The sequence below is a fragment of the Glycine max genome, chromosome 9, assembly GCF_000004515.6.
Source record: "Glycine max cultivar Williams 82 chromosome 9, Glycine_max_v4.0, whole genome shotgun sequence".
NCBI lineage: Eukaryota > Viridiplantae > Streptophyta > Magnoliopsida > Fabales > Fabaceae > Glycine > Glycine max.
Genome location: NC_038245.2, coordinates 42,728,050 through 42,753,670, shown reverse-complemented (window position 1 = coordinate 42,753,670; position 25,621 = coordinate 42,728,050). Strand labels below are relative to the sequence as shown.

At 33.5% G+C, this 25,621-nt stretch overlaps 3 protein-coding genes across 8 annotated transcripts; 1 reads left to right on the top strand and 2 right to left on the bottom strand.

The window, feature by feature from the left end:
• Window positions 1-803: 803 nt before the first annotated feature.
• Window positions 804-10,465, top strand: LOC100781992 (protein phosphatase 2C and cyclic nucleotide-binding/kinase domain-containing protein). 4 transcript variants are annotated; one of them, XM_006587475.4, is made up of 16 exons: window positions 804-1,694; window positions 1,796-2,472; window positions 3,980-4,111; window positions 4,244-4,459; window positions 4,636-4,761; window positions 4,941-5,003; window positions 5,432-5,514; window positions 6,302-6,533; window positions 6,609-6,919; window positions 7,036-7,099; window positions 7,177-7,243; window positions 7,723-8,003; window positions 8,104-8,169; window positions 9,217-9,338; window positions 9,669-9,825; window positions 9,936-10,465. In XM_006587475.4, exons 1-16 carry the CDS (start codon window positions 1,328-1,330, stop codon window positions 10,182-10,184), a joined length of 3,213 nt encoding a protein of 1,070 aa, XP_006587538.1. In that variant the 5' UTR covers window positions 804-1,327; the 3' UTR covers window positions 10,185-10,465. The 4 variants fall into 4 exon arrangements, with proteins under 4 accessions (XP_006587538.1, XP_006587537.1, XP_040860983.1 ...); XM_006587474.4 differs by having other exon boundaries at window positions 805-1,694; window positions 4,229-4,459; XM_041005049.1 differs by having other exon boundaries at window positions 806-1,694; window positions 7,726-8,003.
• A 3,592-nt stretch (window positions 10,466-14,057) lies between these two features.
• LOC100806950 (E3 ubiquitin-protein ligase ATL42-like) lies at window positions 14,058-15,986 on the bottom strand. 2 transcript variants are annotated; one of them, XM_006587473.4, is made up of 2 exons: window positions 15,772-15,940; window positions 14,058-15,684 (listed from the first exon to the last, which is right to left on the bottom strand). In XM_006587473.4, the coding sequence occupies exon 2, from the start codon at window positions 15,643-15,645 to the stop codon at window positions 14,386-14,388; it is 1,260 nt and encodes a 419-aa protein (XP_006587536.1). In that variant the 5' UTR covers window positions 15,646-15,684; window positions 15,772-15,940; the 3' UTR covers window positions 14,058-14,385.
• Window positions 15,987-18,520: 2,534 nt separating this feature from the next.
• LOC100806416 (ninja-family protein mc410) lies at window positions 18,521-21,857 on the bottom strand. Of its 2 annotated transcripts, none has more exons than XM_003534169.4 (4): window positions 21,708-21,857; window positions 21,436-21,574; window positions 19,795-20,857; window positions 18,521-19,444 (listed from the first exon to the last, which is right to left on the bottom strand). In XM_003534169.4, the coding sequence occupies exons 3-4, from the start codon at window positions 20,735-20,737 to the stop codon at window positions 18,948-18,950; spliced, it is 1,440 nt and encodes a 479-aa protein (XP_003534217.1). In that variant the 5' UTR covers window positions 20,738-20,857; window positions 21,436-21,574; window positions 21,708-21,857; the 3' UTR covers window positions 18,521-18,947. The 2 variants fall into 2 exon arrangements, with proteins under 2 accessions (XP_003534217.1, XP_006587534.1); XM_006587471.3 differs by having other exon boundaries at window positions 21,441-21,574.
• Window positions 21,858-25,621: the final 3,764 nt, after the last annotated feature.

The following is a 25,621-nucleotide window of genomic DNA, read 5'->3' as shown; positions in this document are numbered from 1 at the left end:
AAAACGTTAAAAGCTGTGATTCTGACCTTACACATGCACTGATACGTTTCCTCTTCTTTTTAATAATACAATTTGAAATTTTGATTTGTCATGGTATTAAACATTAATTTTTTTCTGGGTATATCTTAATTGTTTGATTTAAATAATTTGGGAATGTGGATTAAAGGAATATCCCGAACTTACACCCAAGTAAATTCTATTGATACAAAATTACTCCTTCTTTTTTTTGTTCTGACAGACAGATGATCATAACTTCATTGAAATTAATTGATATATAATTATTCTAACTTAACACAAGCAAACATGGATATGGTTGAAGTAAGTCTTACTAGCTTTTACATCAATTTTAATGATCAAATATGAAATTTTAGAAATACGCTCCAAGATGCACAACTAAACATACATATAATTAATATCTTTAAGTATATAAATGTATTAAATATTTAAAAACAAAACTTTATTACATACTCGATTTAAATATAATTATCTCTTATAAGTTATAAATAATACCTGAAGTTCATATGGAAAGAATACTAGTAGTCCTTTTTTACAAAACTTAACTCTTAAAAATATATTATAAATATTTTTCTAATAATAACTGTAATTAGAATTTTAAGAGGATTATGTTTGAACTCAAAGTATGTCCCACAAAGATTTTTTTTAATTAACTAAAGAACTAATCATGGATCTAAACTTAACGACCCTTGTAAAGTTTCTCACCACTTCTCCACACCAGTGCACTACCATGGTAGTGTAATGCCATCTCTTCGCCCCTTTCCAAAATTGCTACTCTCATCAATTCCCCTTTTTCTCTTCTTTTGAATGTCTCTTTAACCCAACCACACCATTTTTGCCACATCCACGCCTACACCAAATACCCCCTTCCACGCCACATCAACTAACTAAACTCCATTTAATAACATCCATTCTAGAAAAATCAAAAACACAAAAACCATCAATTTTCACAAACTTGGGACTAATAAGAGTTTATGTTAACTGAGACACCCAATTCAACCAACTAATACCACATTCACACCAATTCTCACAAATATCTCCTCACTGCAACATTAACAACAAAGTATAATACAGTATTTTAATTACTCACCATTAATTTCCCAAGTGAAAATCATCATGCTTCATGCTCATTTATTGCAAAGAATTTTGTGGCTCTCCCTCTTCTCAAAATTCCTTCCTTTTAATAATTGAGATTTCATATTAGGATACAACTTTTACTTCCCCACACCACTCTTTCTCTCTCTCTCTACTCCAACTCCTTGATGCCAATTTTAGCATCAGCGTTGTTGCCTCCATTCTTCTTCTTCTCTTAATGGGTTGCATTTACTCGCGAGTCTGCATAGGCGACAATTGCAGAGGCTCAAGCATCAACGGAGACCCCATTATCGCCCGAAACGACGTCGCCGAAGTCGCGAATTTCTCCCCTTCCTCTTCGGATGTTGAAGAAGGCGAAATCAGAGACCAATTGAACCAATTGAGCATCACTCGAGACTCCGAAGCTGGAATCCGGAGACTTGCTAGGGTTTCCGCGCAGTTTCTTCCACCCGACGGTTCCCGAATCGTTAAGATTCCTTCCGGAAACTTCGAATTGCGATACTCGTTCTTGTCGCAACGAGGTTACTACCCCGATGCACTCGATAAAGCTAACCAAGACAGTTTCTGCATCCACACACCTTTTGGTACTGTTTCTCTTTAAATTTGTCTGTCTTTCTTTCTATTTGTGTGTGATTCTCATTGTGAGTGTGAGTGAGAGTGAGTGTTTTATTTTTAACCTGAACAGGTACGAGCCCTAACGACCACTTCTTCGGTGTCTTCGACGGCCATGGCGAGTTCGGAGCTCAGTGTTCTCAGTTCGTGAAGAGGAAACTGTGTGAGAATTTGCTCAGGAACTCCAAATTCCGCGCCGATCCTGTTGAGGCTTGTCACGCGGCGTTTTTAGCGACGAATTCGCAGCTGCACAATGATGTTGTTCTGGATGACAGCATGAGCGGGACGACGGCGATCACGGTGCTGGTGAGAGGGAGGACGATATACGTGGCGAATTCCGGCGATTCAAGGGCGGTGATCGCGGAAAGGAGAGGGAAGGAGGAAGAAGTTGTGGCCGTTGATTTGTCGATTGATCAGACGCCTTTCAGGAGTGATGAGCTTGAGAGGGTGAAAATGTGTGGGGCGAGGGTTCTTACTTTGGATCAGATTGAGGGGTTGAAGAACCCTGATGTGCAGTGTTGGGGCACTGAGGAAGGTGATGATGGTGACCCTCCGAGGTTGTGGGTGCCCAATGGGATGTATCCGGGGACGGCGTTTACGCGGAGCATTGGTGATTCCATTGCTGAGACTATTGGGGTTGTGGCCAATCCTGAGATTGTTGTGTTTGAGCTCACGCAGGATCACCCTTTCTTTGTGCTGGCCAGTGATGGGGTCTTTGAGTTTCTCTCTAGCCAGACTGTGGTTGAAATGGTATGAATATGATAGATAGATCTCTTTTATTGCTATGTATGTATGTCTCTTGCTTTTCTTTTAAGCCAGCTTTATTCTTGTGAAAAGGCATATATTCTTTTCTCTCTCTCTTTTTTTTTGTCTCCTAAAGAAGTTTGGTGGCTAGGTTGTTATTATTTCGTTTCAGTAGCAATCACGATCTGGCACGATTAATGTTAGTTACTGTGTCTCTCTCGTATCTGGAATTAGAGTTAGGAAGTAGGGATTATGAATCTTTCTTAAAATTAGGGGAACCAACTTATGCAACTCGGGACTTTTTTTGACAGAATATTCAAATTCACTCCTGAGCATAAAGCCTTAAGGAAGTTAAGGGAAACAGAATTTTCCATATAAGGCGCTGAGAAAGAAATTTACAGCTAATTGTTCTGGAATTCTGGAAATTTGAAATTATACTCAAACCAAATACACCACACTTCAGCATCAGAAACCACAGTTCCGAAGCACTTTATAATTAATTCCTTCTACTCTTTTTTTTTTTTCTTTTTGAAAGACATTCCTTCTACTCTCAAAACCTTTATTTAATAAGGAAAACTTTTTTAGTATTGTTAGGAATAGTCACTTTTAGTGATAATTCACCAAAACAGATTGTGGATTTTTTTTTCTTTTTTAATATATTTTTAAAAATGAGAGGGAGCAATTAGTCTTTTCATTATGAAGCTGTTTTTCTGTTTCAAGCAAGATTAGCATTTGTAGAATTGCAAACACACTATCCAATTTAAACCAAGCCCACCATTTTGTGCCTGAAGTTGATTCTAACTAGAGAAATGATTTTTAGGAGGGTGCAATGCTACTGCAATGTCCCAACAAGTATTATAATTTATTAGTTTCACTTTCAAAATTGTTGAATTTAATCTTCTGTTATTAGTGGAATAATCAACTAGTCATGGGTTATGCTCAAATTGGTTAATATTTTGTGTCTACATTCCTGTCCATAATTAAGCCTAATAATTGAAATGTGTAAAAATTAATTGAAACTTAATTTTGAGACCCAAATTATTTAATTGCATGATGCTTTTGGTAATTCATTTCAGTGCCATGTAAGCATATGTTTATCTTGTAAATCTTTCTCCTTCGTGTAGGATAAATACGGAAGTTAAAAAATCAGTTTTTTTGGGGAATGATATTTTCTTTTTCCAGTGAGGTGCTTTATTATTGTCAAGTTGTCCTCCTGTTGATGTGGAATGTACTAGGGCTTGTCTTCATTCATAGAAGCTTGTCAGAAATTTCTTATGTACAGACTAGGTTGACACATCATTGACCTTGCAACCTATCTTTCAAAAGTCTAAATTAAATCATGAAGCAAATCCTTATAGATTTCTGATAATGATACATGTAAATGATGACTATGTGTATTTGGTCTTAAAACCAGATTTTGTAAATTTAATTTAAAGCAACTTGAAACCTAGATTTGGTTTATCATCCAATTTAACCCAAATATTTTTTCTTTTAATTGCCATTGTATTTCCAGGTTGCAAAATTTAAAGATCCTCGTGATGCTTGTGCTGCAATTGTGGCAGAATCTTATCGGCTCTGGCTGCAGTATGAAACTCGTACAGATGACATTACAGTCATCATTGTGCATGTAAATGGGCTAACTGAAGTATGGTACTTTTCCTTTTTTTTCCTGCTTCTATTCATTTATATTTTTTCCAAGAAACCGTCACGCATCCATTTCCCCTTGTTCGTTTTTAGTATCTTATCTAATCTTTCAATTTAGTCTGCTGTTGGTCAGTCAGCAAGTTATGGTGATGTTTTGCGAAACCCTGTGCCTCAAGTTGTAGAGGTGACAGGTTCAGAATCCCCTTCCACCTTTGGCTGGAGCGCTAGAAACCATCGCGTAAGGCATGAATTGTCAAGGGCACGCCTCCGAGCACTTGAAAATTCCCTAGAAAATGGTCAAACCTGGGTTCCTCCATCCTCAGCCCATAGAAAGACATGGGAAGAAGAAGTAAACCCCCGATTCATCTTTTACTTTTACAATTGATTTAACTCCTCTGGTATTCACTTTTCGAATTAACATTAGCCACACTGGTATGCTAGTATGAAGTCTTAAATTTAGTTTCTCCCATTGGCAAGTTCAATAATTGTGAGCCTTTGATGGTGCTTCATCTTCATATGCCACAGGCACACATAGAGCAGGCGTTGCATGATCATTTTCTCTTCCGAAAACTTACTGATTCTCAGTGTCATGTTTTATTGGATTGCATGCAAAGAGTGGAAGTCCAACCTGGGGATATTATAGTCAAACAGGTCAGTTTTCTAGTTGAAACTCGAAAATTCTTGATTGCTATTACTCTTCTACTTTTGTAGATTTCTGGGGCTGAAAATGAAGTTGGAAATTGCCTTTGGATCTTGTTAAAAAATTCTCTTTATTTTAGCTTCATTTATATTTGTTATTGCACAATTGTGACAATAGTTATACTTTGCAGGGTGGTGAAGGTGATTGTTTTTATGTTGTTGGTAGTGGAGAATTTGAGGTCTCGGCGACTCAGGTTTATAAACTTTGTCATTTGATTGCAGTATCAATTTGTGATGGCTCCACAGATCTTCTTTTAGGAAAATGTTGAAAATTATCCTAGTCAGAGGCAAAGGCAAGGGTCGTGGCATCTGCAGGCTTCAAAAACTTCTATAAATATTTCTTCTCAACTTTCCAAGCCAGTAATTTTTCATTTGTGATAAAGTTGGTTCCCAAGATTTGACCTCTTTTGAAAACCAGCTTTTTGTTATTTTTAAACCCCAGTCCACCACTTCAGCTCTTATAATTGGCTTTGCCTTTGGTATAGTCAAGTTGAAATCATGTTTCAAGATAATGAATGCTGCTTGTACCTGGTCTTTTGACTCTTTTCTGATATTTTGGTTTGTTTCTGTATTGTCAATGAGACGTGTTACAATTCTTGCTCAACATTTATTTCAATGGCAGGAAGAAAAAGATGGGGAGGCACCTAGGGTTTTGCAGCACTACACAGCTGAAAAACTTTCATGCTTTGGAGAACTTGCTCTAATGTTAGTCACTCAATCTTACTTTTTACCTTCATTCTTCTACTAAATTGAAGTAGTTCTGTTTGGCATGAGAAATATCTGGCTGTGAGGCAATTCAAGTTTCCTCTAGGTTAGGTATTGATTTTGTTGAGGACTGTTATCCGGACAGGCATATAAAGTGCAACTATAAATGCATTATTCCAGAATATGGGAAATATTTTATAAATTTCCCAACCCAATTTTAAACTCTTAATATGTTGCGGTGAAGACTCGACAAGATAAAATTAGAAACGGAGCTATTAGAGAGAGGGTTGGAGTAGCGCCTATTGTAGAGAAGATGGTGGAAAATAGACTTAGGTGGTTTGGGCATGTAGAGAGAAGACCGGTAGACTCTGTAGTGAGGAGAGTAGACCAGATGGAGAGAAGGCAAACAATTCGAGGCAGAGGAAGACCCAAAAAGACTATAAGAGAGGTTATCAAGAAGGATCTCGAACTTAATGATTTGGATAGAAGTATGGTACTTGATAGGACATTATGGCGGAAGTTGATCCATGTAGCCGACCCCACCTAGTGGGATAAGGCGTTGTTGTTGTTGTTGTTGTTGTTGTTGTTGTTGTTGTTGTTGTTGGAATTATGTGAAGTCATTTTTATGAAGGTGAGCCTTGACACAACAGTAAAGGTTTAGTATGGTTGTTTTTGTATTTGAAGTCATGTTTATGTCTTATATTTTTTCTTGTAGCTGCCATGACAATATTTGTTGTTTGCCTTGCAGATTTTTAACATATTGGTTTTTCCCAAAATGGCATTACAGGTACAATAAACCCCTCCAGGCTTCTGTATGTGCTGTTACAAAAGGAACTCTTTGGTCTTTAAAACGAGAAGATTTTCGAGGGATTTTAATGTCAGAATTCTCTAACTTGTCATCATTGAAGTTGCTTCGGTCTGTAGATCTCCTCTCAAGGTTGTCAATTTTACAACTCAGTCAGATTTCTGACTCCCTTTCTGAAGTTTCCTTCTCAAATGGGCAGACAATAATAGACAAAGTAAGCTATTGCTTGATTGCTTTTGTCCATTTATTTTCTGTTCCTTTCCTAATGATCTTCAGTATGTCTTTGCAGAATGAAGTCCTTGCATTGTACATTATCCAAAAGGGACGAGTGAAAATCACTTTGGATTCTGATTTATTGTCTTGTCCAAATGCCTACAGCCTCAAGCCTGACATCCAAAGTGAGGATGATGTACAGAGCGGAAAAGAACTGTCAATAGAGAAGCCTGAGGGAAGCTATTTTGGTGAATGGGCCCTTCTTGGTGAAAATATTGGTTCCTTGAGTGCTGTTGCTGTGGGTGATGTTGTATGTGCTTTACTAACAAAGGAAAAATTTGAATCTGTTATTGGCTCCTTACAAAAGATTTCTCAGGAAGATCACAAGTACGTTTTAATATGTTCATATGTTAGACAACAACTTTGTGGTTTCTGCTTATTTGCTTATATACTGCACTCAAGAACCAAGTTTCATATCATTGACACCATTAATTTAATCACAGGTCAAGGGATTATTCTAGAAATTATGAATTTTCATCCCTCGATAAGGTCCAGCTCTCAGATTTGGTAAGAGTTTTCTGTTGCTTTCCAATTCATTGGGCACGAGATCCTCAAATTAGCTTATGGACCTTTTTTTCTGGTAGGAGTGGAGAAAGACACTATATTCCACTGACTGCTCTGAAATAGGGCTTGCAAATTTTAGAGATTCAGGTAGATAAATATTTCTTCAATTTCTCACTTAAAATATAACTAATGAATGGTTTAATCCGGGGAATAATTGATTTACATAAATTTAATCCTTTAATTTTTTACTTTTTACATGGAATGAATCAATGGTTCCATCAATTCAATTCCCAAATCTGACTCAGTCAAGTCTTTTTGTAGAGTAAATTGATATAAACCTACCTAGTACCTAATCATTGGGGGATTAGTTTCCCTTAATTAATCAAATTTGAAGAAAGTGGGTGTTAAAAATATTTAAAAGGACTAAATGGATGTAAACCTAATCTTTTAGTGGCCAAATATCAATATTTTCTTTTAAAAAAAATTACTTATTTTTCTTCTTTGGTATCTTGGTTGTCTTTTCCTACATCAATTAATAGCATTTAATTGTAATCTATACTGAAATAGTGTATGCTGGATTTTTGTTTTTGCTAATCAAACATTGCTGCATGAATACTTTTTGGTAGCAGAAAATTTGCTTACTTTGAAGAGATTTTCTAAGCCAAAGGTGAAAAAGCTAGGAAAGGAATCACAAGTCTTTAAAGAGAGAGATTTGATTATGGGTATGGGCTCTTTAGCCTGTACACCACAGGTTTTATGCACTTGTGCTGATCTTATGTATGCTGGAATACTTTTAAATACTCGCCTTGCTTGCCCTTTGTCTTCCATACTTTCAAGTCCTTTTAGTGAATCAGCAGCGCAGTTTTGTGCGGCTTCTGTTGTTACTGCCTTAGAAGACTTGCACAAGGTCTTGTATCTAAATAATTTTTTTGTCTTGTTTTTATGCCTTTTTTTGGCTAGTGGCTAAGGTGCTCTTTTACTTTATGCATTTCATACTTGGATTTCAGAATGGGGTTCTCTACAGAGGTGTGTCACCTGATGTTTTGATGTTGGAACAGACAGGACATATACAGGTTTGGGAACTTTTGTTTTATTGCTTTTCATCATATCATATCCATGTTTATTAGCATTATTAATGGTGAATCCGCCATTGAGTTATGGCAGATGGCATTGCGGCAAATGATGGATGCATATGCATAATATACCTAAAACAAATCTTACACCTTATATAAATAATTATGAAGATAATTCAAATGTTTTCTAACATATCAAATTAAAGTTATCACAATTCCCTGACTGTTATATAAATGCAATCAGAGGCAGTGCCAGAATTTTAATGGGAGAGGGACCCAAAATAAACCTAGTTATATGTCTTCAAACATTCAAGTTGAAGAAAATCTCTCTAGCATACAGTATATTCATAAAAATGAAATAAATCCACTTCTTAATTATCATGTAAAAAACATTTGTAGTAAGTAATCAATTATCGTACATGTTAAATATACTGAGTGACATGTTTTTGAGATGGACCTCCAAGGTAAGTGTAAACTAGGGATACCTACAGATCATACATGCCCCCCTGCCTTTGCAATCTGTATCTGAATGCAATAGAAACCACACAAAACATATAGATGAATACATAAGTCAAAAAAATATAACAATTTTTTTTTTCTTAATGCCACTAGAAACTAGAAGTAGCAATAATGACTACAAATCAAGTAGAGACAGATAAATTTTAAATATAATCTTGCTCGGCTGCTCCCTCCTGATGTTGTCATCATTCTCATTGTTAATTGTCAAGTGGGTAATTTACAGTTAAAAAACTCTAAAATATCCTTTAGAAATGGGAGTCATCCACAATGTGAATCACAACTCCATCATACTGCCACGCTGCCATAGCACCATCACCTGCTGCAATGTCATGCACTTGCTATCACATTTTGAGCAATTTACTTCATGCCATTTCCACCATGGAAGCAATTTGATAACACTGATATTTATGTGACTTATGTCACTATTAATATTTTTTTGGTCCTAAAATTTACCTGATAAAAGGATATCTATTAAAAATTATTCATATTATGGCATAATGTGATCAATTATTCTTGAACTGGTTGCAGCTGGTGGACTTCAGATTTGGAAAACAGCTTTCAGGTGAGAGAACATTCACAATTTGTGGGATGGCAGATTCACTGGCTCCAGAGATTGTTTTGGGAAAAGGCCACGGTTTCCCTGCTGACTGGTATAAATAAAACCTTGTCCAAACACGTTGATTCTCTCCTTAAACCTCACAATTCCTCCTGTCAGTAGCAAACTCCTTTCTTTATTTCCTCAAGATATAAAGATAACCTAAAATAGCATTATATTTGCTGAATGCAAAATTAAAAATTCCTTGGAATTGCAACCAATATGATTGTAATTACATCTGACTTGCATTACATCAAATTGGATCAAACAGTATTAGCATACATTGACAATGGAGAAACTCTTAATCTCTAGCATGTAAAGCATTTATGGTTGACTTATGTTCCTCGATAGCATTTTGTGAATGTCATCATTGATGATTATGCAGGTGGGCGTTGGGAGTTTTAATATATTTTATGTTACGTGGTGAGATGCCATTTGGATCATGGAGAGAAAATGAACTTGATACAGTTGCCAAAATTGCAAAAAGGAAGCTACATCTTCCCGAGACTTTTAGCCCTGAAGCTGTTGATCTCATCTCCAAGGTATTGCAAGAACTAAGACTCTCTCAAGATACTCTGTTTAGTTTGCATTGCTTAAAATGACATCTATGCATACTTATTCTATTTGTGTTTTATTTGACTGATTGGTTTAGCTACTTGAAGTGGAAGAAAACACTAGACTTGGTAGCCAAGGTCCTGATTCTGTCAAGAATCACCCATGGTTTAATGGTGTTGAATGGGAAGGGATTAGAAACCACACCTTTCCCGTTCCACAGGAAATTATTTCTCGTATAACACAGCACTTGGAAGTTCATTCTGAGGATTGTAGTACTGGTTATCTGGGTTCCCCATTACAGGAGGTAAAAGAACTTAATGTGCCTGAATGGCTTGAGGACTGGTAGAAGAATCACCATTACGTTTTGTCTTCTTTTTGAAGTTTGGCTCTGCACCAGTATTTACCTTTGCTTATTTGGACAAATTGCAATCCAAGAATGCAGTTAACCAGAAAATGCAAAGAGAGCAATAGATGCAGAATTTCCCTATAGTTTGAATATTTTAGTTGCAAAATGGGTAGGGTAGGTTTATTATCTTCTTCATCTCCTCCCTTTTCTAATTTATTTTTGGGGGTAATTTCCCTCCTCTGTAAATATTATATATGTGTAAATGATTGAATTTCTTTTCATTTTCAATTGCAATTCAAGCAATTTAGTTTTTTCATGGAATAATATTCATATTAGCACACAAAATGTAATCTTATTTTTGTTCTTCCGGAACTTGTGGTTGCGTCCATTTCAAGTTTACCCGGTTCAGTTGAATTTGTCTTATTTTTAATTTTATATTCACACCCCGTAAAGTCTAATTAGCTTTTGGTTGTATTTCTACCTGGGTTATTTTTGGCATATCTGGGCTATTTACACAATGCAATATTTAGGGTATGTTTGGAGTATAGTTTTAGAAGGGATTGGAAAGGGAAATCAAATTTTTTATTTATAAATTAAAAACTATATAAAATTTATAAAGGTGAACAAAATATTTTGGATATTAAATGCATGGTTAATTTATTTCCTTCATTTAAAAAAATATTAAATTAGGTTTGATATGTTTTTGTCCCTATAATATAATATTTTTTATTTTTTCCTTGTAAAATTAGGTTTTACAAAATAAATTTAAGCGGTCCTTGTAATTTTTATTATTATTTTGATTCTTGTAATTTTTTGAAGTTACTGTAATATATCTATTTTTTTTTTGTCCCCGTAATATTTTGTTATTTTAAAAAAGAAATAATAGAAAAATTATTCACATATTACGAGAACAAAAATGAATAAAAAAATAGAATATTATAAGGACTGAAATAAAGTAACAAAAGACCAGAATAATAAAAAATTAAGATATTTAATAAAAAAGTGAGTTTTAAATGCATAATTATTATTAGATATAGGAAAATAATAGGTTTTAATGGTGACATTAGAGAATATTTGAATTCATGTATTTATTGTACTTATTTTTTATTTATTTAATAAATTATACTCCTCTCATTTTTATTATAAGACATTATTTAGAAAGAATTGATGGTTTTTTTTACCATTCCTATTTAACATTTATTTTTTCTCCCAAGAACTGTCCTTATTAAATACTATAAGTATTTGTGTTTTTTTTATTTATAATGATTCAAAATACTCTTAAATTTTAATATTATCATATTACTTTGAACACGTTAATGATTATTAATAAGAGTAAAATTAGTTACATTTTTTAAAAAAATCAATAAAATAAATCTCATTAACTCTTTTTATTGGTATGTGATTATATCTAAAGTGTCTTACAATAAGTACCCGGGGATAGTATTAATTAATGTAACATTAATAGAAAGTAAAGTTTTAAATGCATATTTATTATTAGATATTGATATAAGAATAATAGGTTTTAATTCATGTATTTATTAATTGATTATTATGTATTATTTATTTATTATATTTATAATTTTAAATTTTTTATAATATAAATATAAAATGAAAAAAATCTAAAGGTATTAATTTGTAATTATTTTTTTATTTTTCATTTATAATCATCAATAGTATGCAAGTGTGATAGTGTTTAAAAATTATAAATATATATTTATTGCTAATATCATATATATATATATATAATTTTATGTGTTTCTTTTTAAAAGACAGGTAAATGGAATCATATTCCAACTATGTTCTCACAAAACAACCAAACCGAGCCTGAAATTCATTGATAGAAAAGCAAAAAAGAAAACATGTACAAGGGATGGAAGGAACAGTCCCAAAAGAGAAAACTAGGAATTTCTAAACATGTAACTAAGAAGTTTATGTGTCTTGTATCATAATAGAAAATGAATATTTATGCCATAAGAAAATTAATAGTCAATAAATTAAATAAGCATAATAAATAGATTTTTTTCAACAATTATTTAGTACAAACTAAGAGTGATTATAATTAAAATGAAATGTAATTTTATTATTATTATTATTATTATTATTATTATTATTATTATATGGCATATGCATGTTTGATAGTTAAATTATTAATACTATTATTATGTCTCAAACTTTATTGCAATATACATGAGTAAAAATAAATACTTCATTCTATACAAATATTTTATTATAAATTTAACAAAAAAATATAATACATTTTATTATTCATTATTATTTTATTTTTTAAATACAGTTATTTATTCGCTTAATGTGGTGACATGATTTTGTAACTCATAATTTATATATTATAAATAGATTTTTGCTGCATGCCTTTCTCAGCTTTAGTGTGTTTGTTAGGCCCATCTGCCCATATACATGAGGGAACCTTTTCGAAGTGTTGGCGAAAATTTCAAATTACTAACAAATTATGCTCAATTCAAGGTTGCCCCATGAATTAAACAAAAAAAAGAGGTTGTCCTTCCCATTTTCAGTAATATGCTGAACTGTTTTTCTTTCCTCCTTTCAAGCAAATGCAGGCTCAATTTAGTACTTCTTTTCGGCTCTTTTTTTTAAAAAATATAACATGTTATGTGATGATGGCCATTCAAATTGAGTGATCTTTCATACCAAGATGCATCATAAGAAAAATATAATGTACTTCGACAATCAAATCCTTGTACTTACAAATTATACCCTACAGCTTAGCCAATCAAGGTCACTTAAAAGAACATAATAACATCGAGATGACTAACTTCATCATCATGTCATCACATGCCTGATAGCTAGGCACATGTAATTATTTCCGGTTTTAAACTTTGTTTATTATTTAATCGCTTTCCCCCATACTCCCAACCAAAATATTTTAATCTGATAATGCCTATAAGGAGACCTACCCCTTAAAAAATGTAACTAATATTAAACTACATTGACAAATGTTAATAATATTTATATAAGATAATGTTAACAATTAATCTATCATGACGGATTGACGATCAAAAACAGCCCTCTTGTCTTCTATAAAATACTCTTAAAGTAAAAAAATTCTGCACCATATAAGCACCTTGTCTTTGTAAGTACCTAGCTGACTCATGCTGCATAATACAAAAACTATTGACATAGCAGACAAAGTGTGTAAAAAACTGGCTGATGTAATTGCTGAGGTCACATTTGGCAATGGCATCCTTTATTTTGCCATTAAGACAATGGGATAGGACTTATTTTTCTTGCGTATTGTATTGCATGTCTTGCGCCATGAATTAATATGCACACTTCAGACAGAAGAAACTGACAAAAACTACCACTCACTTTGAAAACCTTCTGGAGTTTATACATATTATATGCCATTATTCAACCTAATGACATAAATTACAGACTTAATTAGTTTTATTTTTCTATTGGTTGACCGGCTACAAATTGGTTAATTGGCAATTTGCCTTTGGTTATTAGATTTAATCCATTGGAGGAAAAATTGAAGAGAAGAGGTGCAAAACTTTGGAGGGGTTGGAAGTTTAAGGATTGGTTAAGCATATAAAAATTAACTTGCTCAATCAAATTTTAGTGTTTTAGTTTATTGAACTTTTTCGGGTTATTGATCCATTTTTTCCTCTTGCTTAATCAGAAGAGCTAAAGAAAAAGAACTTGTTTGATTAATGAACCCAATGTGGTATTCAGCTAATTGTTCCTAAGTTTAGTTGTTAATAATGTGCAATGTTTATGTGTTGAGCAAAAGAGAATGGAAGAGAAAGAGATATATACAATATGACCAAGATGACCATATTTAAATTAAATGGCTAACACACATATACACAACATTATTGATCGAGCACAGCGGCATGAAGCTGTCTTCTATAATTCTTGTTGAAAATCAATAGAAAATTTGATTAGGAAATGAAAAAGAAGACACAATTAAGTCTACAAGTGTTTCTATTATTCTGGTCACGAGGGGTCCTTAAATTTTCTGTCATAGAAAGATTAACAAAGTTTTTATGCGGATCATAAGAATTAAAAAATTAGAGAGATTGAAACAAAAAACAAGGAACCGGTACCTGCTTTACTTAACTATATACTAATCAACAAAAAAACAGCCTGAAATCTACATGTAGTTGTTAATCAAGGAATGAAACCAAACATGTGTACCTCGGGAAGGTTGGATTGGATTGGATTATACATCTAATGGCTGTTGTTTATTATTCTGAGATTGCAGAGACCTTCTTTCTTCTCTATTCACAAACCATTGAGCTGTTCTTCTGGCAATTGGAAACCAAATCTGCCTCATTCTTTCCTCTTTAAGGTTGTTTTGAAGGGAATCAGAATCCTTCAAGACCCTCATTTTCATGCCTAAATCTCCAAATCTAGAAACAGCAGTGATTTCTGACATTGACCTTTTCTCACCCGGGTTCACATACTTTGGTGCAGAATCTGATGTAAAAGGAGGATCTTCCTTATGATCTGAAACGATGTTGTTTAGTGCACCAACAACTTTGTTCTCAAAGGAAATCTTCCTCTCCATCTCCTCCTTGATGTTCATAATTTGCTCATTTTCCACCACTACCCCTCTTGTAATTGATTCCAGGTTGCTGCTGAATCTGTTGCTTGATGTATCATTGAGCATCTCCGAATTCAGAAACATAAGGTCTGAAGAACTCACGTTGCTCCACCTGTGCTTGAACACAACATCAGATATAGTAATCCTGTGGTTGTGTTTATGATACCCTTTCTGGTTACCATCACTATCTTCTGCTCCTTTTTGGATGAGTAATTCTTCTTCCTTGACCGTTTTCCGAAAGCTGCTGCTTCCAATTACACTGAATCTTGATGAACCATGATGCTCTTCCTCTTCTCTCTGAACCAAGATCTCTATGTTAGATTCCTCACCTGCTAACATCCTTAAACTGTTTGAATATGTGAAGGTTGTGTGGTCCTCAGGGTTGACTCTGTGCCTGCAAATAGGACAGGTAGAGTGCTTTTCAAGCCAGTGGTCTATGCAATCAATATGAAAAGCATGCTTGCACTTTGGTACAAGTCTCAGAATTTCAACATCTTCAAACTTTGATAAGCACACTGCACACTCCAGCCCTTCCTTTAACCCTTTGAGTGCAGAGAATCTGAAGAAGGGGAGTGATTCTATGACAGTCTTGTCAATTCCTGAGAATCTAGACCTTGATCTCACAAAAGTAAGTTGATTTTCTGAGTCTCCAACGGCCGAAGCGCCGCCATGGCGGCGATGACAGAATTTTGCATACATGAGAAGAAAGAATGTCAGTAAGAACATGACACCAAGGATTCCTATGACAACAGCAAGGCTTGGCTGGAAATTGGAGACAGCATCTCCTGAAGAAGGTGCAGAAGTCTGTGCTCTAACATGGAAACACAAGACTGAGAGAACCAGAAGGATAACGCTAACACCACCAAGTTGATTCATGCTTCTGGTTCTGGTTCTCCTCAACCTCAAGCATTCATTCTGAAGCAAAAAGTGCCAATTGATGATGAGTTGAAAAACTTAGCAATTTATAATGAGATGGTTGGTGTGTGTGCATGGAGACATTACTCATTATTCATTGATCCTCCCCCAAATAGCAACCCTTCCTTATGTCAGTTTTCTTGGTTTCTTCTCAGGCTGCGTTTTGCGTCTGAATTTGATTCTTCATTTAAAATATTCAGAACTCAGTAGTGACCACAAGGTGGTGGGGTTGGCCTACAAGTGTATTTAACTCGGGTTTTTGACTTGGTAGGCGTGTGTGTCTCAATGACATAATATGGTATATATATGACAAAGCCAAATTTACTAGTTTAATCCTTACGCCACCTTGCTGCTAATAAGACATGGAACATTACTCCTTAATTTCACCTTGTATTTGAATATTTAAACTGAACTCCGTTTTGGTTTCTTCTGTACTACTTAATCTGATACATGAAAACTCAATATCTTTCAGTAACTCAGTAAATTAGCCTTTTAAAGAAGAGTTTAATAATTTAAATTTTTTTACACTATTATCTAATCAAAAATCATCTTTCAATATATGATTTTTAAAATAATTAATATAAAAGGAAATAAATATTTATTCTTAAAAAAAATACATAAAGGATATTGTGATATAAATGTCAAAGTAGTGAACCCCACAAAGGGTTAGGAACAGTGGTAGGTAAACTGTGCTTCAAGGGAATACAAAAGTCATTTGTGAGGAGGGTTTAACCCATGGCTTCATGACCAAAGGGTGCAGAAATAAAATACCCTTGGAAAACCAAAAAAAAAAATGTCAAAAGTAGTTATCACATCACATCCCACGAGTGAAGGTGTTGGGTTCAGTCTACCTTTGCAGCTTAGGCAAACCATCAAAGACATGATGGGTCTTAACGCACCAGAAATGGCACACGCTCTTAATTAAAAGGTGCTATTTTTATGATCTAATCATCAACCTAAAAGTACATGAAAAATTAGATTGACAAGAAAAAAGAAAAGATAATCTGATCTGGCTGCATCTAGTATGGAATATTTGGTGCTGTTTGAATTAATGTATTATCAATGCTCAATGATGATCATGAATCCTTCACTAACCTTCCTAACAACTTGTTATATTCCTATAAGTTCTAATATTTTACTACCAATAGAGGCCAAGTTAACAGTATTAGTTTCGCTGACCCTGCAAAAGAAACTTTAAAAAAGAAAGTGTTGAAAAACGATGTCAATATACCAATTCCAAGTTTGATTTAGTCAATTATAATACACCAATCAATAAAGGACATGCTCGTCTTGCTGCTGCCTAATCAAAGCTGTAATGTTCCAAGACTTCGTAGCAAAGAAGTAGAAGGTAATGCCATTGCAAACAAAGATTGATCCAATTGATAAGAAACCAATTCATATCTTAAAGACATAAATTTAATTTTTGCTGCTGATGTGATGATCATAATGAATAATTTATAAGTATTTCTGTCAGTATTCTTTAAGTTTAGAGATTTGTTCTAACTATAAACCCAAATCATAAACTTTTCATAATTAAAAAATAATAATTTATAAGTATTTCTGTCAGCATTCCTTAAATCTAGAGGTTTGTCCTAACTATAAACCCAAATCATAAACTTTTCATAATTAAAAAAAAGAGTAGAAGAAATATAACATGCTTGGTCAAAATAAATGTTTTTCCTTGCTTGTACGGTAACAACACTAGCGGAAAAGATAATGCTAATGATACGTGATAAACACGAAATATTAATGGGTGTAATTTTTTCTATTTGGCACATTGTCATATTTAAACTCTTAAAATTAAAAATAGAAACTGCTAGATTTGGATGATTATTATTTATTATATGTTGCTAGATGAGGAAGGAGTAAAAAAGCAAGTTTAATTTTGATGTAGTACTTTTTTTTTCTTATCAATGTTGAATCACGTGTTACCACACTTTGAAACACATGACTAGATAATAGTGTAATTGTGCTAAGAAAACAAAATATTAATATTAATGATAAAAGTAAATGTGTAAGATTTGAAGCTCCATAGCTAGAAATAGAAGTTGGCTGGTGGTGCGTTGGAATGGAATCATATCTTGAGAGAAGCAAATGAAGTGGCGGATTTGTTGGCAAATCATGGATTATATCAAAGTCTATGATTATATGTTTCCCTTAATTTTTGTGGTTGTTATGGCTGATGTAGCTTCAACTGTTTTCCCGCATGGGTTTTAATTGATTCTTGAGGGGGTTGTTGCCCCTCTTGTCCAACAAAAAAGAAATAGAAGTTGGCTCAACAACTCTTCATCTCTTTCTTATTAAGATCGATCCTTTGCAATAAGTGAGGCCCCGTTTGGTCATGGAGAAAACAAAGGAAAATGGCAGTTAGTTCAAGAGTGTAATTAATTCCCTTGAGGGGTCTGGAAGTGAATTTTGCCCATACCCTTTTCACTGGCCTTGTCACGTTTCTAGAATGGGGAGTTTGGAAGAGAAAGGCATCGGTGGGAGTGAAAATCGGGTGCAGATTTTCTGGAAGCTTGACGTTTGAAGCAATGTCGAACAATATTCAATGCAATGAGTAATCATAACCACACGTGTTGGTTTGGATGAGCCAATGTGAAGAGACATGCATGAGCATGACGTTTGTTGTTGTATTCCTGCATGTACAACGCATCTTCTCTTCAACTACTCAAGGGCATCTTGTGCAATCATAGTAGAGTTACTTAACTCATTTTTAGTAACCCACGTTGCCATGTGAAATTTAAAAACATAAACTAAATTTTCTAATAGTATAATAAGTTATGCAATTATCTTGCAATCCTTGAGAACTGTCGTTTAAATAAGCAATCATAAATTGTATAAGAACGGCTAAGTCAATTGTCTTAATGGTGAAATTGTACAAGAACTAGTTCTTAAGTTTAAGAACTCCATAAGTAACTCCCTTGGAGATGCTCTAAGAAAAGCTCAGAGAATTGCTCTAAGGACTAGGTCATCCTCACCTTTTGAAGTCCAATTCGGTGCATAACACGTCCTTAGCAATCTGGAAACATTCCTATACTACTGATCTTTGGACAGATGATCCTAGCTGGGCCATTATTAAATACAACTGCAAACTTGATTGCATTGGCTACAAAGTAAATAAAGCGGGATAGCCAAATACCAAGTTATTAAAGTGTATACAGAAAAATGGTAGGAATCTCATTCATCTATACAAAAATCAAAGCTCGATTTCCCTGACTCTCCTGTTGAGAACTTTAATATTAACGTACAACGATACAAGATTAGCTGTGGGAAGAGGCAGCAGGATTGCCGTTTGCTACTGTCCCCAAAACTGTATTCCCCTCTGCAGCTGCCTGGTCTTCATTTGAATGGCGAACAAACTCCTCAGGGGTCATGTGAGAACCATGGCATGCACATACAATTCTGACTTGGTTAGTGCCGTATTTATAAGTAACACCAGAAATTGTCCTTCCATTTGGACCGGAACCTGAGGTGGATACCCAAGGCAGATTAGGATAAGAACCACATCCACCAAATTTCACATCTGCAGCAAGACCTGGCTTAATATTTGAAAAATCAATGATTGCACCTTCTCCTGTTGATTTATCAGATGCATCTTTGGCCCTAAGGTTTGTGCTTATTGCTTTCACATCTTCAGATTGTGAGGAGGAGCCTTCTTCAGTGACACGCTGTTTACCGTCTCCTTTGGTTCGTTCTAACGGCCTTCCTTCATAAGGCATGGCCTCGGATATATTGTTTGAGATTACTTGTAGTGCAGCTACATCCACACAATAACAATATAATGTCATTTCTACTAAAAGTTCAGTATGCATCAATTATCAGAGAACAAATAGAGTTTGTAATCATTACAAGAATATATTAAACTGCAGTCTGAACAGAAATGCAAAAATTTATAACCTGTAACTTCTCTGACATAAAAGTTTAATATTTCAATCTTACAAGAGATCAAACATATATGGTTTAATTCATCAAGCTTGTAACCATGATGCATTTTAGAATATATACACAATCCAAAACATTTTAACAATTTATTGATCTTACATGCACATCAAGTACTTGAGTTAGGAAGATCAATCATTTAGCAATATAAACCATTCATACAAGTACCTGAGTTAGTTGGACCTCTGCCAACAAAGGAAGGGTGTAACTGTTGAGGACGAGAAACCAAACCCCATGAGTTGTCCTTCTCCAACATAGGAAGCTGAACAGGTGAATATCCAAACATCACAGGCAAACTCCCATTACTCACAGATTGGGCTCCTGAGCGTTCACCAGTGGCAGCAGTAGGCATCACATGCATCACTCCAGGTATCTGAGGGCTTGGTACCCCAACTGAGCTGGACTCTTTTACTGAAGGGTAAGGTACATTCAACATATTTACAGGTTGAACAGAAAAGGAAGCACCATAGGTCATGCCGGCATGCTTAAAATCTTTTTCTGATGACCCAGTAAACCTCTTCTGCCCACTTAAGTCAGTAGCATTTGAGTCAGCACTTCCACGAACCTCTTTGGCAGCATCGGAAGAAGCACTAACTCTAATGAATCCTTTGGAACCATCACTGTGGTGTGAGATGGGCCTGGAGGTGGGGTTCTCAGTCTCAGAGTCAGCCACATCTTCATTTTCTGCGGTTGAACCATCCTCTGTTATAGAAATATGAGAGGCTCTAGGTATCTCATCAAAAGGCATTTTTCGCTTATTTGCTGCCTCGGACCTTTTATCTTCCTCAATTTCAACCGGCTTATTAATGTTAGCAACCAGAAATCCTCTCTCATTTAAATTCAAAGAAGCATTGTCTTCTTTGGCCTTTGAAAGGTCACTAAAGAAGTTCTCCTCAGGCTTTGGGGAATCAGTTGTTCGGGTACCAGTAATAGATTCGGGCTTCTGAGGAACATTATCAAACATGCTCTTAAAGTCATCCACCATTTTGCCACCCCTACCAACTTCTTCATCTCTAGCATCTGAGGAGCTACCATTCTTACCCTTGGGTTTGGCTGACGAGCCTCCAAAAGATAAACCCAAGCTGAGCTCAAGCCCACTCTCATCCTCCATATTGTAATCTCTGAGCCTATCAAAATTCAAAGCAGATCAAACTATTTGCTCACCAAATTTTCCATGCTTACTCCCTATTTATCAGCCCACCTTTCACCATAAGTAACCATCCTCAAATATCTGCATTAAGTTTGCAGTCAAACAAAGCAAGCCATTATCAGTGGCATCACACAGGTTTACGGAATGAAAAATATTAATAAAATCATGGTTTTCACTTAGGATAAAACATAGATACAGTTTCTTAAGTATTGTATGTGTTGTTCTTCAATCAGAATTGAAGTTCCACCTTAGCAATTCATGTAATAAAAGTTTACATTAAAGGATTATGCCAGGATTATCAAGGTGAAATTCCAATTCTGATTGGAGAGAACAACAAAACAACACCTAAAGAATTGTATCTAGGTTTTCTTCTTTCACTTAAGGTAAGGGACATAAAAACAAAGAACTCATTCCTATCTATATTATCAAGGATGGGACAGATTTCATTTAATATAAAACTCCATGTGGAAGCTGAAGACTCCCTTGAATCATCATACACCATCTAGGGTATGTTATAGTCAAATAAACAATAGTAATTTAAAAAAAAATCCAGCAAACACTCTTAAATAAAACTTCAAAATCTACAGCAGATTAGAATAATAACAAATATTCAAAATAGACTCAAAACAGAACAAAAAAAAAAAAAAAAAAGACCTCACCTCACCCCTGAATCCTGATTCAAGTCTTCCCTCTCATTCTGTTTTTTTCTCTACAATTTGGAAACTTTAGTGTCCCAAAGCGTTCCTTGAAGATTTAGAAAAGATGGGTAAGGCTCCGATCCGAGATCCAAAGCTTACCCTGTGAGATGGACGATGGCAGAAGGAGATGCATAAAAAAAAATAAAAAAAAAAGCACATAACAAGGAAATTAGGGTTCACACGCCAATGATTGAAAAAAGTGGAGAAGAACAATAGGGGAAAACTGGGAATACCTGAAATTGGGAAGAGGGACGATCAAAACCCTAGACTCTGTAATCAGTGGAAGATTGAGAGTAGTATAGAAAATGCTTTAAAGATAATATTTATAACAAGTAATCTCCTAACGTTGGCAATGTCATTCTTACGTTGGATTCCATTTATTTAATGATGATGATAATATACACATTGTTTTTTATTTTATTTTATTTTATGACAGATATATATAGACACATTGTTTAGTAGGTGGGTCCATTTGGTTAAAATTTGAAGTCTTAAAGTAAACTTCTTTGGAATGGTTTAATCAGATCTGTCAATTATTTTTAATTAATTCAACACAAACCATTAAATTAGAGGTTAAGATATATTGATAATTTTATATTTTTGTAAAATTATTTTATTAAAAACTAAATAACATTTAGAACAGGATAAAAAATCATATCAAGACTCCTGATAATGAATTTACCAAAGGGTAATTTCTTTTGAAATTCAACCAAATGAAAATAAATTTTGAATAAATATTCAAATAAAGATAAGTTGTAGTGTTTTTCAAGACTTCCGATGATGAAGTCATACAAAAACAGAACGAATATTTTTTTTTATAATTTTTTGTTTTTTAAATCATTTGATTACATATAGTAAGAGTAGTATGAAAAAGAGGGTACTTATAATTTATTTGATGGATCAGGAAACTAGTTTAATTTTAGTGTTATATAAACTTTTTGTTTTTTTTCATACCAGACAACTTTTAATAATTTTTATTTTAATTAGAAGAAAACATAACATATGAAAAAAAAACTTTCCAATTGTTGAATAACAAAATGATATAAAAAATAATGCAACCATCGCAGTATATTTAATTAAATAGATTCAAAAAATATAAAAGTAAAAAAGTGAACGAGTTGTCGACTTGTGCTTTTCTAAAAAAGAATTATATGAAGTCATGAGATAATTAATGATTTCAAAAGTTGTTCATTTTTTTAAATTATTTATTTGAAGTTATAAAACACAACTTTAAAGTGGTCCTAAAATTTTTATTTTTAAGTTAATTTCTAACCATTCTAAATTAGTTTTAATGTTTAATTTTTGGTGTTTTTGTTTAAATGTTTTTAATATTTTTGTTTCTGATATTAACAAATAAGGTTAACTTAAAATTTATTAAATAATATTAAATTCTTTTTAAATATTTTAATTATAACAACTTAAAATCTATGAAATAATATTAAATTTTTAAAAAATATTTTTTAATTAATTTTAATATTTATCATCAAGTAAATTAATAGTTTTGTAAAGTATTATTAATTAATTTTATTTGATAAAATTATTTTAATATTTACAACATAAAATAATTTAGTAATAAAAATAGTTGTTAAGATAAAAATAACATAATACATTAATATAAAATAAACAATATAAATTAAATACAAACATAAAATTGAAAAAGGAGAAATAATATTATTCATTAACTTGTTTATATGGGCAATTGTTACTTTCAAGTCCTTCAATTTTATACAATAAGTATTTTTTAGGCTTATTTCAAATTGATTTGTTCATCTTATTATATATATTAATCGAGCATAACAATCACCAACAAATCAATCAAGTGTAACAAGATAAAAGGCGATGATGTATATCCACAAGAATTCATTATGGGATATCATCCTATTATTAATATTTTTCTTACATGTATTACTTTTTTATTTTTTGATTAAAATTTAAGTTTTTTGCTTACATTATTTTTCTAATTTACAAAACAAATAATACTCCTTAACATTAACAAAAATATAGAAAATATTAAATAAAACAATATAAAAATATATTAAATAAAATTATAAATTTAAACTAATTTAGAGTTGTTAAAAAATAATTTTAAAATAAAAAAAATTAGGATGACTTTGAAGTCATACAACGTTTTACGACTTCAAATAATTAATTAAAAAAATGGACGACTTTTAAGTCATTAATTATCTTATGACTTCATATAAAAAACAGAAATCATTCATTTTTTACGACTTTAGTATGTGTTTGCGTGTGTGTGCATGTGGGGTGAAGTTTCCATATCCAAGAAATTTTGTAACAAGTACCCTTGTGGAAATATTTCTACAAAACCAAATGAAGACAAAGATACTGGAAGTTATATTTTAGCAATATTTCCATAAGGCTCTGAAACCAGAGCTCAACGAAAAATCGGACGGACAGAAAGGAGTAGAAACCACATATAATAACAGAATGATATGCAAGTATGAAATTACTGGTGAGAAAAAAATAATTAAAAGATGAAATTAAAACATAAAAAGAATAATGTTCCGATGGTAGTTCGCATTGGACCAGTAGGAGAGATAAGAGAAGAAACTGAAATGGCAGTAGTCCGCACTAGATCAATAAGGGGAAAGAAGAGAAGAATACAAAGACAATTGAAAGTTTTATTAGATAAGAAAGTAAAGCTTACAAAGATTGTTTCTCAGAGCACCTCCCTCTAACTTCTCTCTAAACTCTCTCTATTCCAAAGGGTGCCCCACAATATGACCGATGACTCCTTTTATAGATTTGAAAAATATTGTAACTACAGTTCAAGTCATTTTTACCGAAACTATTTCTACAGCACATGTAACAAAGATTTTTTAATCTTCAGCTAAATTAATACAAAAACAGTCATCTTCATTCTGGTAGAAATCTTCTGAAGAGTTTAAAGAGTTGGCGTCTGCTTTCTTTGACGAAGACTCTCTTTCTTCTTGGCTTTGAAGTAATTGTAGAACCTTTTTTAAGTTCTTGGTTAGATGGTCCTTAGACTTAGATCCTGCTAGGAAGGCTACTAGCTTGGACTTCTGATTGAGAAATAATGAAGTCTCCAGATCAGCTGCTTTAAGGAACTCTGGATGTGCTTTGAATCGGATTTTAACCTTGTCCGACTCTGCTTTTGTTGTGTCAAATTGGTTCCACCGCTTAAGAAAGGCATGTCTCTCTAATGATGGAAATTGCTTGTTGTGTTCTGTTTTGTTGTATCTGTATTGCCAGGAAAATATCCATGCAAGAGCAAAACTAAAAAAATATTTGAGCTCTGCTAGAATTCATGATTCCTCAAAATTGAAAAGTTTTTTGAACTAGCAAATCCTTGTTGAACTTGTTCATGAAAAATCTCATGAATTGGTCCAAAAAAATCCCACCACTGAAGGAACCAATTTGGAAAATTGTACATCGTGTTAGTCTTGAAATAGATCAACCATGAGTGCTTGTATTTGCTATTTTGATGTCAAAAAACTTTGGTCTAGGCATTCATATAGTCCCAATAAGTATAACCGATCGGGTCAAAAGGTTCGGAAAATTTTTTGTACTTATGTTGATTGGTTCCAAAATGTCCGGATTAAACCTTTAAAATTTGGATTGTTGAATGAGTGTTTAGAAGAGGGTCATTTGGGTCTTTGAAATGTTTAATATATGCCGAGTTTGAATCTATTAAAATGAACTCATAAAATGTTCTTGTTTTATTGTTGGCTATTGGTTTAAAATGGAATTCAAGAGGAAAGGCCTTTGCTGTGGCTTTAAAGGGATTCTTGTTCCAATATTTCGGCTTCATCTGCAAAACAATTAAAAATTTGTTTTTGTAAATATAATTATTAGAAAGTTTTGGGGGCTGGTGTTGCTGTTGGGGTTATTATTTGTTTCCCCTCTTGAGTACTGCAGATAAATTTTGAAGATTTTTGGATTAGGGTTTTGAGATCTATTTGGATTAGGGTTTTGAGATCTATTTCAAATTTATCATTTGATTCAGAGGCTATGTCAGGAAGAAGGAGACACCAACTCATCGAACTCTTCAAAAGATTTCTACTAGAACGAAGATAACTGTTTTGGTATTAATTTAGCTGAAGATTAAAAAATCTTTGTTACATGTGCTATATAAACAGTTTCGAGTAAAAATGACTTGAACTGTAGC